Source organism: Prionailurus viverrinus, chromosome X, assembly GCF_022837055.1.
Source record: "Prionailurus viverrinus isolate Anna chromosome X, UM_Priviv_1.0, whole genome shotgun sequence".
NCBI classification, from domain to species: domain Eukaryota; kingdom Metazoa; phylum Chordata; class Mammalia; order Carnivora; family Felidae; genus Prionailurus; species Prionailurus viverrinus.
The window spans coordinates 106,106,901-106,123,471 of record NC_062579.1 but is presented as its reverse complement, the minus strand read 5'-3'; the positions used below and the strand labels follow the sequence as shown (position 1 = coordinate 106,123,471).

The window sequence follows — 16,571 nt, the reverse complement described above, 5'->3', positions numbered from 1 at the left end:
GGTCCAAAATAGATTAGAATCCCTTTCTGCAGAGATAAAAGAAGTAAAAAATAGCCAGAATGAAATTAAAAATGCTATAACTGAGCTGCAATCACGGATGGATGCAGCGGCGGCAAGGATGGACGAGGCAGAACAGAGAATCAGCGATATAGAGGACAAACTTATAGAGAATAATGAATCAGAGAGAAAGAGGGAGATTAAGGCAAAAGAGCTCAATTTAAGAATTAGAGAAAGCAGTGACTCATTAAAAAGGAACATCAGAATCACAGGGGTCCCAGAGGAGGAAGAGAGAGAAATAGGGGTAGAAGGGTTATGTGAGCAAATCGTAGCGGAAAACTTTCCTAACCTGGGGAAAGACACAGACATCAAAATCCAGGAAGCACAGAGGACCCCCATTAGACTCAACAAAAACCGACCATCAACAAGGCATATCAGAGTCAAATTCACAAAATACTCAGGCAAGGAGAGAATCATGAAAGCAGCAAGGGAAAAAAGTCCTTAACTTACAAGGGAAGACAGATCAGGTTTGCAGCAGACCTAGCCACAGAAACTTGGCAGGCCAGAAAGGAGTGGCGGGATGTATTCAGTGTGCTGAATCAGGAAAATATGCAGCCAAGAATTCTTTATTCAGCAAGGCTGTCATTCAAAATAGAAGGAGAGATAAAAAGTTTCCCAGACAAACAAAAATCAAAGGAGTTTGTGACCACTAAACCAGGCCTGCAAGAAATTTTAAGGGGGACTTTCTGAAGGGAGAAAAGATGAAAATGTAAATAAATAAATAAATAAATAAATAAATAAATAAACAAATAAATACCAAAAGCAACAGAGATTAGAAAGGACCAGAGAACACCACCAGAAACTCCAACTCTACAAGCAACATAATGGCAATAAATTCATATCTTTCAATACTCAATCTAAACATCAGTGGACTCAATGCTCCAATCAAAAGACATAGGGTAACAGAATGGATAAGAAAACAAGATCCATCTATATACTGTTTACAAGAGACCCACTTTAGACCTAAAGACACCTTCAGATTGAAAATAAGGGGATGGAGAACAATCTATCATGCTCATGGTCAACAGAAGAAAGCCGGAGTAGCCATACTTCTATCAGACAATCTAGACTTTAAAATAAAGACTGTATCAAGAGATGCAGAAGGGCATTATATCATAATCAAGGGGTCTATCCACCAAGAAGACCTAACAATTGTAAACATTTATGCGCCAAATGTGGTAGCACCCAAATATATAAATCAATCACAAACATAAAGAAACTCATCGATAGTAATACCATGATAGTAGGAGACTTCAACACCCCACTCACAGCAATGGACAGATCATCTAATCAGAAAATCAACAAGGAAACAATGGCTTGGAATGACACACTGGACCAGATCGACTTAACAAATATATTCAGAACATTTCATCCTAAAGCAGCAGAATATACATTCTTCTCCAGTGCACATGGAACGTTCTCCAGAATAGACCATATACTGGGACCCAAATCAGCCCTAAGTAAGCACAAAAAGATCGAGATCATACCGTGCCTATTTTCAGACCACAATGCCATGAAACTCGAAATCAACCACAAGAAAAAAATTGGAAAGGTAACAAATACTTGGAGACTGAAGAACATCCTACTAAAGAATGAATGGGCTAACCAAGCAGTTAAAGAGGAAATTAAAAAGTATATGGAAGTCAATGAAAATGATAACACCACAACCCAAAACCTCTGGGATGCACCAAAGGCGGTCATAAGAGGAAAGTATATAGCAATCCAGGCCTTCCTAAAGAAGGAAGAAAGATCTCAGATACACAACCTAACCTTATGTCTTAAGAAGCTGGAAAAAAGAACAGCAAATAAAACCCAAAACCAGCAGAAGACAGGAAGTATAAAGATTGGTGCAGAAATTAATGCTATCGAAACCAAAAACACAGTAGAACAGATTAATGAAACCGGAAGCTGGTTCTTTGACAGAATGAACAAAATTGATAAACCACTAGCCAGTTTGATCAAAAAGAAAAAGGAAAGGACCCAAATAAATAAAATCAAGAATGAAAGAGGAGAGATCATAACCAACACAGCAGAAATAAAAACAATAATAAGAGCATATTATGAGCAATTATATGCCAATAAAATGGGTAATCTGGAAGAAATGGACAAATTCGTAGAAACATATACACTACCAACACTGAAACAGGAAGAAATAGAAAATTTGAACAGACCCATAACCAGTAAGGAAACTGAATTAGTAATCAAAAATCTGCCAAAAAACAAGAGTCCAGGGCCAGATGGCTTTCCAGGGGAATTCTATCAAACATTTAAGGAAGAGTTAACACCTATTCTCTTAAAACTGTTCCAAAAAATAGAAATGTTCCAAAAAATAGAAAACTCCCAAACTCTTTCTATGAAGCCAGCATTACCTTGATTCCAAAACCAGACAGAGACCCCACTAAAAAGGAGAACTATAGACCAATTTCCCTGATGAATATGGATGCAAAAATCCTCAACAAGATATGAGCCAACTGGATCCAACAATACATTAAAAAAATTATTCACCACAACCAAGCAGGACTTATACCTGGGATGCAGGGCTGGTTCAATATCCACAAAACAATTAACGTGATTCATCACATCGATAAAAGAAAGGACAAGAACCATATGATCCTCTCAATAGATGCACAGAAAGCATTTAACAAAATACAGCATCCTTTCTTGATAAAAACCCTCAAGGGGCGCCTGGGTGGCTCAGTCGGTTAAGCGTCCGACTTCGGCTCAGGTCGTGATCTCGCGGTCGGTGAGTTCGAGCCCCGCGTCGGGCTCTGTGCTGACAGCTCAGAGCCTGGAGCCTGTTTCAGATTCTGTGTCTCCCTCTCTCTGACCCTCCCCCGTTCATGCTCCGTCTCTCTCTGTCTTAAAAATAAATAAACTTTAAAAAAAATTTTTTTAAAATCCTCAAGAAAGTAGGCATAGAAGGAGCATACCTCGAGATCATAAAAGCCGTATATGAACAACCCAATGCTAATATCATCCTCAACGGGGAAAAACTGAGAGCTTTCCCCCTAAGGTCAGGAACAAGACAGGGATTCAACATAGTATTGGAAGTCTTAGCCTCTGCAATCAGACAACACAAAGAAATAAAAGGCATCCAAATCGGCCAGGAGGAGGTCAAACTTTCACTCTTCGCAGATGACATGATACTCTATATGGAAAATCCAAAAGATTCCACCAAAAAACTGCTAGAATTGATCCATGAATTCAGCAAAGTGGCAGGATATAAAATCAATGCACAGAAATCGATTGCATTCCTATACACCAACAATGAAGTGACAGAGAAATCAAGGAATCGATCCCATTTACAGTTGCACAAAAAACCATAAAATACCTAGGAATAAATCTAACCAAAGAGGTGAAAAATCTATACACTGAAAACTATAGAAAGCTTATGAAAGAAATTGAAGACACAAAAAAATGGAAAAAGATTCCATGCTCCGGGATAGGAAGAACAAATATTGTTAAAATGGCAATACTGCCCAAAGCAATCTACATATTCAATGCAATCCCTATCAAAGTAACACCAGCATGCTTCACAGAGCTAGAACAAATAATCCTAACATGTGTATGGAACCAGAAAAGACCCCAAATAGCCAAAGAGATCTTGAAAAAGAAAACCAAAGCAGGAGGCATCACAATCCCAGACTTCAAGCTATACTACAAAGGTGTAATCATCAAGACAGTATGGTATTGGCACAAGAACAGACACTCAGATCAATGGAACAGAATAGAGAACCCAGAAATGGACCCACAAACGTATGGCCATCTAATCTGTGACAAGGCAGGAAAGAATATCCAATGGAATAAAGACAGTCTCTTCAGCAAGTGGTGCTGGGAAAACTGGACAGCGACACGCAGAAGAATGAACCTGGACCACTTTCTTACACCAGACACAAAAATAAGCTCAAGATGGATGAAAGACCTAAACGTAAGACAGGAAGCCACCAAAATCCTCGAGGAGAAAGCAGACAAAAACCTCTTTGATCTTGGCCACAGCAACTTCTTCCTCAACATGTCTCCGGAGGCGAGGGAAACAAAAGCAAAAATGAACTACTGGGACCTCATCAAAATAAAATTCTTCTGCACAGCGAAGGAAACAATCAGCCAAACTAAAAGGCAACAGAGAGAATGGGAGAAAATATTTGCAAATGACATATCAGATAAAGGGCTAATATCCAAAATCTATAAAGAACTTAGCAAACTCAACACCCAAAGAACAAATAATCCAGTGAAGAGATGGGCAAAAGACATGAATAGACACTTCTCCAAAGAAGACATCCAGATGGCCAACCGATACATGAAAAAGTGCTCAACATCACTCATCATCAGGGAAATACAAATTAAAACCACAATGAGATACCATCTCACATCTGTCAGAATGGCTAACATTCACAACTCAGGCCAACAACAGATGTTGGCGAGGATTCGGAGAAAGAGGATCTCTTTTGCATTGTTGGTGGGAATGCAAACTGGTGCGGCCACTCTGGAAAACAGGATGGAGGTTCCTCAAAAAACTAAAAATAGAACTACCCAACAACCCAGCCATTGCACTACTAGGCATTTATCCACGGGATACAGGTGTGCTGTTTCGAAGGGACACATGCACCCCCATGTTTATGGCAGCACTGTCAACAATAGCCAAAGTATGGAAAGAGCCCAAATGTCCATCGATGGATGAATGGATAAAGAAGATACGGTATATATACACAATGGAGTATTACTCGGCAATCGAAAAGAATGAAATCTTGCTATTTGCAACTACGTGGATGGAACTCAAGTGTATTATGCTAAGTGACATTAGTCAGTCAGAGAAAGACAAATATCATATGACTTCACTCAGATGAAGACTTTAAGAGACAAAAAAGATGAACATAAGGGAAGGGAAGCAAAAATAATATAAAAAAAAGGGAAGGGGACAAAACAGAAGAGACTCTTAAATATGGAGAACAAACTGAGGGTTACTGGAAGGATTGTGGGAGGGGGATGGGCTAAATGGATAAGGGGCATTAAGGAATCTACTCCTGAAATCATTGTTGCACTATATGCTAACTAATTTGGGTGTAAATTTTAGAAAATAAAAAAACAAATTAAAAAAAAACAAAAAAAGAGTACCATCAGTTAGACAACCAAGCAAGAAACTGGGCAGTCATCCTATATTCTTCCTTCTCTCTTCCCCTTTGTCCCCATCGCTGGCCCACATCGAGTCTTGACACGTAAAACAAATTAAAACAGTGCTGTCCTGGCTGACCTATTTTGCGGCCATTCGAGCCTCTTCATTAGTCTCCACAGCAGTCTGAAGACCCTCCTGTTACCCTGGGGCCCAGTGGAGACTGCTGGAGAGTCACAAGGCCGACCGTGAGATGGGGACTTCCAAGCTAAAAAGTTCTGAGCTGGATTCCTACTTCTGCACTTAACAAGCTGTATGCCTCTAGTCATGTCACTTAACCTCTCAGAGACCGAGTTTCATCACCTATAAAATGGCAGCAGTAGGGTCCTAGCAACAGGGCTGTTCTAAGGATTAAATCAGGCACCGTAGGAAGTAATATCGCACACAGGACCTCCCTCCACGACCCAGCTTCTGCCCAGCCACCTTTTCAGCATCATCTCTAGCTGCACCTCCCAAACCCTAAACCTTAGGCCACAGACATGCTCAACTACTCACAGTCCCCCAATCATAGCATCCTGTTTCAGACTTCCAAGTTATTTTTTTTTATTTTTTTTTTTGTAATGTTTATTTATTTTTGAGAGAGAGGGGGGGACAGAGTACAAGCAGGAGAGGAGCAGAAAGAGGGAGACACAGAATCTGAAGCAGGCTCCAGGCTCTGAGCAAGCTGTCAGCACAGAGCCCGACGCGGGGCTTGAACCCACAAACCGAGAGATCGTGGCCTGAGCTGAAGTCAGATGCTCAACCAACTGAACCACCCAGGTGCCCCCAGACTTCCAAGTTCTTGATCACACTGATTTCCCTCCTAGAAATGCTCACCCACCCATTTATTTCACAAATACATTTTCACTCCCTCCATTATATCCTCCTTGTCTCTCAGTCTCCTATCATAGAACATTCTGTTGTATTGATCTGTCTACAGGTCTATCTCCTTAGTCAGGACTGTGAACTTCTAGAGGACAAAGACCACGTCTACTTGAGTTTGTATTCCCAAAACCTAGAAGATGGTAGGTGTCCCATAATGTTTGCTAAGTGACTATCCTAGAAAGCAAATTATTAAGTGAAGCAGTATTCTTATATTTCTAAGTAAGTTCTCAACACTTACATGGGTAAGGCAGGCATGTTTCGATTCGCCACTTTTGGTAATAAAACATCCTATCGGAAATCCTGGTGTGCAGCACTTTGTTCCATCCCCTGTATTACGGCACCATATTACAGGCATATTGTCAATAATCCTAAATACAAATATTTTAACAATAAAAGTTTTGACAAGCGTTTCACACCAAGCAAAACCAACATCATCTTGCATGGATTTAAGTTCAAGTTTTTAATCAAAGTTACAAAAAATAGCATACATACAATTTCAAGGACCTATTAAAACTACTACTTTGGGGCACCTGGGTGGCTCAGTCGGTTAAGCGTCCAACTTCGGCTCAGGTCATGATCTCGCGGTTTGTGCGTTCGAGCCCCGCGTCGGGCTCCGTGCTGACAGCTCGGAGCCTGGAGCCTGCTTCGGATTCTGTGTCTCCCTCTCTCTCTGCCCCTCCCCCGCTCACGCTCTGTCTCTCTCTCTCCTTCAAAAATAAATAAACATTTTTTAAAAATTTTAAAAAACTACTACTTTTTTTTAGGGGCACCTAGGTGTGGCTCAGTCACCCAGGCGTCCAACTCTTTGTTTCAGCTCAAGTCATGATCTCACGTGGGCTCAAGCCCTGCGTCGGCTCTGTGCTCACGGTGTAGAAGCTGCTTGGGATTCTCTCTCTCCCTCTCTCTCTCTGCACCCCCCTTCTCGTGCTGTCCCTGTGTCTCTCAAAATAAACTTAAAAAAATTTTTAAAAACCTACTTCCTTTTTTAAAAAAAACTACTTCTGAAAGGACTTGAAAAATTAAATCAGGTCCTCTCATTTACCAAACCTACCAGTGATGCTGATAATTCAGTCGTATTCCTTTCCTCAAAAAGGCCAGCTTTTTCTCCTGGTCATCATTTGCTGTATCATAGGATTTTACACAAACTTTTACGCATGTTCCTGTCCTGTTAAAAGGAAACTGTTGAGAAAGAATTAAAAGATTAAAAGATTTGGCTAAGTTTTATAAATCAAGGGTCACAAAATAGGCAATTTATCTTACAGATAAACCTTTCCTTCAGAGACTTCAGTGTGCCATCATCCTCAACACTATCTCCTTTAACTTTCGATTTATACCTGAAATGATTACACCACACACACACACACACACACACACACACACACACACACACTATGCTTTCACGACTAAGACCAATTTGCCTTCTTCAATAACTCTCATATAGAACCCTTCACTTAAAAGTGGTAACAGAAGTGATTGTAATCATGGTCACACAACTCTCTCAATATACTAAAAACATTGAAGTGGACACTTTAAGGGGTGCCTGGCTGGCTCAGTCAACAGAACATGCAACTCTTCATCTCAGAGCCATGAGTTCAAGCCTCACCTGGGGTGTAGAGCTTACTTAACAAAAAACTGGACACTTGAAGTGGGTGAATTATTTGGTATGTGAAACTCTCAGTGGAGCTGTTCCCAAAAAAGTGATAACAAAATATCTGATATTTTTCATATGAAGCCTCTTGTTTACAAAGTCTAGCTATGAGGGATTCTCAGGGTAAAGTGCCAATGTTATTAATCAGGAAATCAGGGGCAAGCATAAACTATGAAAAGTGTTATATTTAGCACCTCATATCCTGGAAGCACACGACGATTAATCCCAAAGTTCCCTACTGGCAGCTGCGGAGAACACTCTCGTGCTTCTTTCTTTCTTTTTAATACGGTCATGTTTGTTTCTTCATTCCAAGGGACACCATTTCTTGAAAAAGTTCACTTTTCCATGAGGACAGTGGTATGCCACAAGTGTATGTTGGGCAACTTTAATTGTCAAAAAGCTAATGCCTGACACAGAGACCAAAGGAAGAGATCAGCAAAGAGCCCAGAAATAGATCTACATAACTATGTCCATGTGATTTTTTTTGACAAAGGTCCAAAAGCAATTCAGTGGAGGAAGGATAGTCTTTTCAACGGCAGGTGCTGAAGCAATTGGACATCTACAGGCACAGGAGGAAGAAGAAGGAGAAGAAGAAGGAATTTCAACCCAATCTCATACCTCATACAAAATAACTCAAATAGAACAGACTTAAATATGTAAAGTAATTATGAAACTTTTAGAAGAAAACGTAAAAGAAAATCTTCAAGACCTAAAGGCTGTATCACATCTCCTTCGACCTGACACCAAAAACACAACCCATAAAAAGAAAACTTGACTATTGGACCTCATAAAAAGTTAACAAAGTTTGCTCTGTGAAAGACTCTGTTAAGAAGGTGAGGAGTGCCTGAGGGCTCAGTCGGTTAAGCATCGGAGTTCAGCTCAGGTCATGATATCACGGTTCGTGAGTTCGAGCCCCACGTCGGGCTCTGTGCTGACAGCTCAGAGCCTGGAACCTGCTTCGGATTCTGTGTCTCCCCCTCCCTCTGTCCCCCTCCTGCTCACTCAATCTCTCTAAAAAAATGATTAAAAACGTTAAAAAAAAATTTTTTAGATGAAAACATAAGGGTGCCTGGCTGGCTCAGTTGGAAGAGTATGCAACTCTTGATCTCAGTCATGAGTTCAAGCCTCATGTTGGGTATAGAGATTACTTAAAAATAAACAAACAGGGGAACCTGGGTGGCTCAGTTGGTCAAGAGTCAACTCTTGATTTTGGCTCAGGTCATGACAGCACACTCATGAGATTGAAACCCGAGTCAGGCTCCACGTGTAGAGTCCGCTTGGGATTCTCTCTCTTTCTGTCTCTCTCTCTCTCTCTCTTTCCCTTTGTTCCTCCCTCTGTCCCTCCCATTCTTGCTCGCACCCTCTCTCTAAAATATAAATAAATCGGGGTGCCTAGGTGGCTCAGTTGGCTGAGCGTCTGACTTCAGCTCACATCATGATCTCAAAGTTTATGGGTTTGAGCCCCATGTTGGGCTCTGTGCCAACAGCTGAGAGCCTGGAGCCTGCTTTGAATTCTGTGTCTCCCTCTCTCTCTGCCCCTCCTCCACTCGTGCTCTCTCTCTCTCTCAAAAATAAATAAACATTAAATAAATAAATAAATAAATAAATAAATAAATAAATAGGCTTTAAAAGAAAAGAAGGGGCACCTGGCTGGCTCAGTCAGTACAGCATCTGACTTTCCATCTTGGGGTTGTGAGTTCAAGCCCCACATTGGGTGTAGAGATTACTTAAAAACTTTTTAAAAAGTAGATGATAAAAACACAGGCTGCAGACTGGGAGAAACAATTTGCGAACTACTGTTGCACCAAAGGAATCACACCCGGAATATATAAGGAATTCTGCAAACTCCATAGTAAAGGAACAACCAATTCAAATAGAAAATGGGTCGAAGAGGAGACATCTCACTGAAGAGCATATACAGAGAGTAAACGCACACATGAAAAGGTGTTCAACATCATTAGGCGCTAGGAAAATGCAAATGAAAGCTACGGCGAAATTCACCTATCGGAGTGGTCAAAATAAAAAATGACAATACCTTGTATGTCAACTATACTTCAAGAACGATTTTTGTCATGACAACACCAAATGCTGGCAAAGACGCAGAGAAACGCCGTCACTCCTACTTTGCTGGTCGGAACGTAAATGGTATGGCCACTTTGGAAAAAGGCGGTTTCTTGCAAAATTAAGCACGCCACTCTCACATTACCCGGCAGTTACACTCTTGGATGTTTACCCCGGAAAAATGAAAACCCAGCCGCACACCAAAAAACCTCCACCTAAATGTTCACAGCAGTCTTACTCATCACAGTCGGATGCTAGAGAAACAATCCGAGTGTCCTTCAACGGGGTAAATAGTCAAACCGGAATATCCACACCACGCAGTACTACTGTGAATGCACACAACCCACGTGGATCTCAAGGGGATGATGCTGACAGAAAACAAAGCTGATCCCAAGAAGGTTGCAGGCAGCGTGATTCCACTTGTGTAACATAATTGCAATAACATGGTAGAAGCAGAGAGGACTGGAGGTGGGTGGGGGGATGGGTGAAACAGATGATGGGTATGGAGAACCATTTATCGCGATGAGCACTGGGTAATGTATAAAATTGCTGAATCACTATATTGTACACGTGAAATTAATGTAACACCGTACATTAATTACACTGGAATCAAAGCAATAAATTAAAGGACTTGAAAAGAGGGGTGCCCGGGTGGCTCAGTCGGTTAAGTGTCTGGCTTCAGCTCAGGTCATGATCTCACAGTTCATGGGTTGGAGCCCCTCATCGGGCTCTGTGCTGACAGCTCAGAGCCTGGAGCCTGCTTTGGATTCTGTGACTTCCCCCCCTCCTTGTCCTTCCCCCCGCTTGCATTCTGTCTCTCTCTCAGAAATAATACATGAGTAAACTTTAAAAACAGGAAGGTGTTACCGTTGGGCAAATCTGGGCAAAGGTACCAAGACCTCCTTGTTCAAGATTTTTTTGTAGCTTCCTGTGAATCTATAATCATTTCAAACTAAAAAGTTTTAAAAGAAACTAATGCCTGATGGTTTCACAAGTGTCTACATATATTACAATTGGGGCACCTCGGTGGCTCAGTTGATTAAATGTCCAGCTCTTGATTTCGGCTCAGGTCATGATCTCACGGTTCCTGAGATTGAGCCCTACATCAGGCTCTGCACTGATAGCATTGAGCCTGCTTGGGATTTTCTCTCTCCCTCTCTCTCTCTCCCTCCCCCACTCACACATGCACTTTCTTTCTCTCTCTCTCAAATAAATGAACTTTATTAATTAAAGAAAAATAAAATTGGCCAAACTACACACTTTCAATACACACAGTTTACTGTACTTCAAGTATATTTCAATGAATTTGGAAAGAAGGAAGGAAAAAGTTAATGCCTTCATAATCATAACTGCTTATGAAAAGATCCTTAATCTATCCCAATATTATTAAGATATTGAAGGCAAAATCAATAGAGAACGACAGTCCAATTACATCTGCTTATATCACCTACCCAAATTATGCAGGAAACATAAATTAAGCTTCTTTCCTTTACAAAACAAAAGTAAAACCTCAAAGACACGGAGCGCCTGGGTGGCGCAGTCGGTTAAGCGTCCGACTTCAGCCAGGTCACGATCTCGCGGTCCGTGAGTTCGAGCCCCGCGTCAGGCTCTGGGCTGATGGCTCAGAGCCTGGAGCCTGTTTCCGATTCTGTGTCTCCCTCTCTCTCTGCCCCTCCCCGGTTCATGCTCTGTCTCTCTCTGTCCCAAAAATAAATAAACGTTGAAAAAAAAAAAAAAAACCTCAAAGACAAAACCTTTACGTGGAACCTCAGACAGTTTGAACAGCACATATTAAATGCATTCTTCTGGCAACACCACATTCTATCCCCTTTCCTTTTCTGGACCTCCTTTTTTTTTTTTTTTTTTTTTTTTTTCAACGTTTATTTATTTTTGGGACAGAGAATGATCGGGGAGGGGCAGAGAGAGAGGGAGACACAGAATCGGAAACAGGCTCCAGGCTCTGAGCCATCAGCCCAGAGCCCGACGCGGGGCTCGAACTCCCGGACCGCGAGGTCGTGACCTGGCTGAAGTCGGACGCTCAACCGACTGCGCCACCCAGGCGCCCCTCTGGACCTCCTTTTAAAACAAAGACTCTTTAGGGACGGCCTGGGTGGCCCAGTCAGTTAAGCGTCTGACTCCAGCTCAGGTCATGATCTCATGGTGCATGAGTTCGAGCCCCGCATCTGGCTCTGTGCTGACAGCTCAGAGCCTGCCTGAAGCCTGCTTCAGATTCTGTGTCTCCCTCTCTCTCTGCCCCTCCCCCACTTGCACTCCATCTCTCTCTCTCAAAAATAAATAAACATTAAAAAATGAAAAATATCTCAAACAAAGACTCTTCGGGGCACCTGGCTGGCTCAGTCAGAGGAGCCCACAACTCTTGATCTTGGGTTGTAAAGTTTGAGTCCCACTTTGGGTATAGAGATTACTAAAAAAAATAATGATAATAAAAAAATAAATAAAACAAAGACTCTTTGCTACAATTTTAAGCACCCAGTTTTGAAAAGATTCAATTTGAAATAATATTTAATAAGAAGATCAGTTGAATCACCTTATAAGGAGATGATGCTATTCGTTCTCCAAATAGCACTTGTCCAAGATTTTCAGAAGGATTTCTCCTTTCAGAGTCTTTACAGAAGTCAAAGCTAGAAGAGAAGCTCAGGTAAGATAAAAAAAAAAATCAGCAAAGAAATCCATCTTTGTAATCTGTCTAGCGTCTCCACTGTTAATGGTAGATGCTTCTAAAAACATGACCCAGAGGTGTCGAATTATGATTTATAGACTTCATTGTAGATTCCTTTTTAAATTATTTAATCTTTTATAGCTATGAATTCATTATTATTTTTTTTTTATTTTTTTTCAACGTTTATTTATTTTTGGGACAGAGAGAGACAGAGCATGAACGGGGGAGGGGCAGAGAGAGAGGGAGACACAGAATTGGAAACAGGCTCCAGGCTCTGAGCCGTCAGCCCAGAGCCTGACGCGGGGCTCGAACTCACGGACCGCGAGATCGTGACCTGGCTGAAGTCGGACGCTTAACCGACTGCGCCACCCAGGCGCCCCTGAATTCATTATTTAAAATGCTCATGTTACTGCTCTTGACTTCTGTAATGTAGGTAATCACAATCTTAAAAAAAAAAAAAAACGAATGGTATTTTCAGGGCTAAACTTCAAATTACATAAAAATAAGCAAACAATAGCTTAAAATGTGTAGTAATTCTAACCTGAGACATCTAGAAACTGCAATTATCGGTTCTGATCAAAGGAAAACTGAAACGACAAAACCCCTCCTCAAATATATGCCCACAAATTCACTCACAGATCAAATGGTTACTACATGAAAAGAATTACAACTACCTTTAAGTAAATGTGAATATACAAAATCGAATATAAAATGGTAAAAGATAAAATCAGTTGGTGGGTTTGTGTAATATTTTAAATGCTTATATTAACATTTAACATTTAACTTGGTATTTTAATGAAAATTAGACCTGATTTTACCTCTGTTTCATTAATGGAAATAAAGCAATATCAAAGGGAGTTACAATTATTTTTCTAAAAAGTACATCATTTGTGGGGCGCATGGGTGGCTCAGTAGGTTGAGCATCTGACTTCGGCTCAGGTCACGATCCCACAGTTTGTGAGTTCGAGCCCCAGGTCGGGCGGGCTGTGTGCTGACATTTCAGAGCCTGGAGCCTGCTTCGGATCCTGTGTCTCCCTCTTTCTCTGCCCCTCCCCTGCTCGTGCTCTGTCCGTCTCTCTCAAAAATAAATAAACATTAAAACAAATTTTTAAGTATATCATTTGTTGTTATTCTCAAATGACTGATCTTAACCTTGATTATGTGATACATGCTCACTATTAAACTAAGCAGGTGCATTTATTAAGTACCTTAGGATAAACCTAACTAGCCTATGTTTTAGAAATACATTACAAATCTGTGAAGATTTTTGTAACTTCAAAAGGTAGTAAATTTATAATTTGCTTTTCTTAGAAAAATCAAATATGGCAACTTCTTAAATTTTTAAACACTTGTCTCACATTGAAATCTCTATATTCTAATCATTTCGTTCCTGTTACCTTTATTACAAAATTAGCACCATAAATCTTTAATATATCCAGGGATTTCATTCACTATCATTAAAAACTTTTAAACACATTCTAGGGCGCCTAGATGGCTCAGTCGGTTAAGTGTCTCACTTCTGCTCAGGTCATGATCTCACAGTTCGTGAGTTCGAGCCCCGCATCGGGCTCTGTGCTGATAGCTCAGAGCCTGGAACCTGCTTCGGATTCTGTGTCTCCCTCCCTCTCTGCCCCTCCCCCTCTCATGCTCTGTCTCTCCCTGTCTCTCAAAAATAAATAAACATTAAAAAATCTTTTTAACACAATATCATAATTGTGATATAACCACAATTATATCAATTATATCAGACATAATTATAATACTTATAACTTACGTATTGTATTCATAAGGTAGGACAGATTCCACGGAGTCCAATCTATTTACAAACAGTGCTACTGTGGACTACAAAACGGAAAGAAAACACTCGTTAATAATACAAGGTAAAATAAGGTAGCACTTGCAAAATACATAATGAAGTAACTGAAAGGTAATGGGGTCTATTGCTCCCATCAATTTATAACTGTGCAATTATAAATTTATAACTTAGTACAGTGTTATAAATTTTTAACATAGTGTAGCTATAAATTCATAACATTTCATTTGGCTGGAATCATTGGATTCTCTGACTACATAAATTTTTCAGATACCTCGGCCATCTTAACCCTTTTTAATTATAGAACCCTTTGAGAACTTGATGAAAGCCATGGCCCCTCTCCCCAGAAAAGCACACGTATTCACCAAAGTCACGGCTCTGTTTTAAGAGGCTTCATAGGACCCTTGGAGTCCATGGAATTCAGGTTAAGAAAATGAGATACTTATTTTCTTTAAAGGAGGGGGCACCTGGGTGGCTCAGCCAGTTAAACATCTGACTCTTGATTTCGGCTCAGGTCATGATCTCAGTTTCATGAGTTCAAGCCCCGTGTCGGAAAGCTACCTGTTGTATTATTTTAACCACTTTTATAAGAATCATTCTAAAATACACTTCACTCTTTCCTATCTTAAACAGAACGTGATGATCACAATGTGACTTTCCCTGATGGTTCAGGGTCACTTTGAACTTTAATCCTTGTGCCAGCTTTGACTCCGTGACTTACTCAGTATCTGAAGTGAGAACCATTTGCTCCAAAGCCAAATTGCCATTGGTGTTACCCACACTCCTAATACCCACATTCCGCACCCCTACCAAAGAACTTAAACTTCTTGGTAAAGATTTTATGTCTTTCTTTTCAACTGTCAGTTGTCGTGATGCCTCTTCTCCCTTCTCCCCACCCCCCCCCCCATCTGCTAGAAAGCAAGCCCTCAATTTGTGGAATAAATCAGCAGATTTGTTAAACAGCTTGAGAGTTAGTACATGAATATTAGGACATCTATCCTGGCTTTTCACAGGATACTTCTTACTTTCCTGGACCTCAGCTGTGTTCCTGATCATTAACAAGACAGGATTTTTAAAACCACTAGAACAGCAGAACTTGGGTAATCATTTTATTCAAAATTCCGTAAACTGCTTTAAAAAAAAAATATGAACATCCGCTATCATCTTTACCATATGGTTAGATTTTTTGTAATAAAAGGATGTAGAAAATCAAGTTTGGGAACAAATACAAGCCTTACTATTAACTCCGTAAGAGCATCGTATCTTCACTTAATTGAAATCTAATCAGGCAGTTAGCAATAGCAACATTTATCAGTCATAGTTTTGCGAAGGTGAACAGGCAAAAGTTTCTAAAAGGACAGCAGATAATTAAGGATAATACTTCTTATCTGGAATCCAAAAACACAACGTACATAAGATTTGAACTATGTTTTAAAATGCATATTTGGAGCTTAATGTATTTAAAAGAACCTTAATAGTTTCTCAGATCAAGTGGAAAAAAGACAAATTATTCTATAATGGCGTTAAGACAACTGTTCAGTGATTGAGGGGAAAAAAAAGGTAAGTTGGATGCTTACCTCATACATTACACCAGGAAATATCAATTTTATGTGTTACAATTTAAACCGTGAAAGTAATAAAAGAAACCAGGGGAGAATTACTTTAGAATCTCAGCTGGCTTAGTTAAAACCTTTTGAAACAGGGCACAAAACTCAGACCCAAAAAAATTGTTTTATTTATTTATTTATTTTGAGAGACAGCATGAGTCAGGGAGGGGCAGAGAGAGGGAGAGAACCCAGGCAGGTTCTACACTGACAGTACAGATGTAGGGCTTTAACCCAGGGACCATGCAATCATGACCTGAGCTGAAGTCGACTGCTCAACTGACTGAGCCACCCTAAAAATTTCCTTTGATAAATTAGAAGTCAATTTTTCGAAATGGCAAAAACAGAAACAAAAACAAAACACAAGAAGCAAAACCAAGAGGCAACTGACAAACAGGAAAATGATGTCACAGACAAGGGACCTATTTCCTAATTTAAAAGTGTCCACAAATCAGTTTTTTATTTTTTATTTTATTTTATTTTTAATTTTAACGTTTGTTTATTATTGAGAGACAGAACATGAGCGTGGGAGGGGCACAGAAGAGGAGGAGACGCAGAATCTGAAGCAGGCTCCAGGCTCTGAACTGTCAGCACAGAGCCCAACGTGGGGCTTGAACCCGCAAACTGCGAGATCATGACCTGAGCCGAAGCCGGACGCTTAACCGACTGAGCCACCC

At 40.4% G+C, this 16,571-nt stretch overlaps 1 protein-coding gene across 3 annotated transcripts in view; it reads right to left on the bottom strand.

Annotated features, from left to right (window-relative positions):
• The window catches only part of LOC125156855 (transmembrane 9 superfamily member 2-like), an 86,384-nt gene that overhangs the window by 62,985 nt on the left and 6,828 nt on the right, over positions 1 to 16,571 (bottom strand). For all 3 annotated transcript variants that reach the window (XM_047843035.1, XM_047843036.1, XM_047843034.1), the window contains exons 2-5: positions 14,252 to 14,319; positions 12,346 to 12,439; positions 7,140 to 7,267; positions 6,327 to 6,456 (exon numbers count right to left, since the gene is read on the bottom strand). In XM_047843035.1, the coding sequence (XP_047698991.1) occupies positions 6,327 to 6,456; positions 7,140 to 7,267; positions 12,346 to 12,439; positions 14,252 to 14,319 (420 nt within the window). The remainder of the gene's footprint in view (positions 1 to 6,326; positions 6,457 to 7,139; positions 7,268 to 12,345; positions 12,440 to 14,251; positions 14,320 to 16,571) is intronic.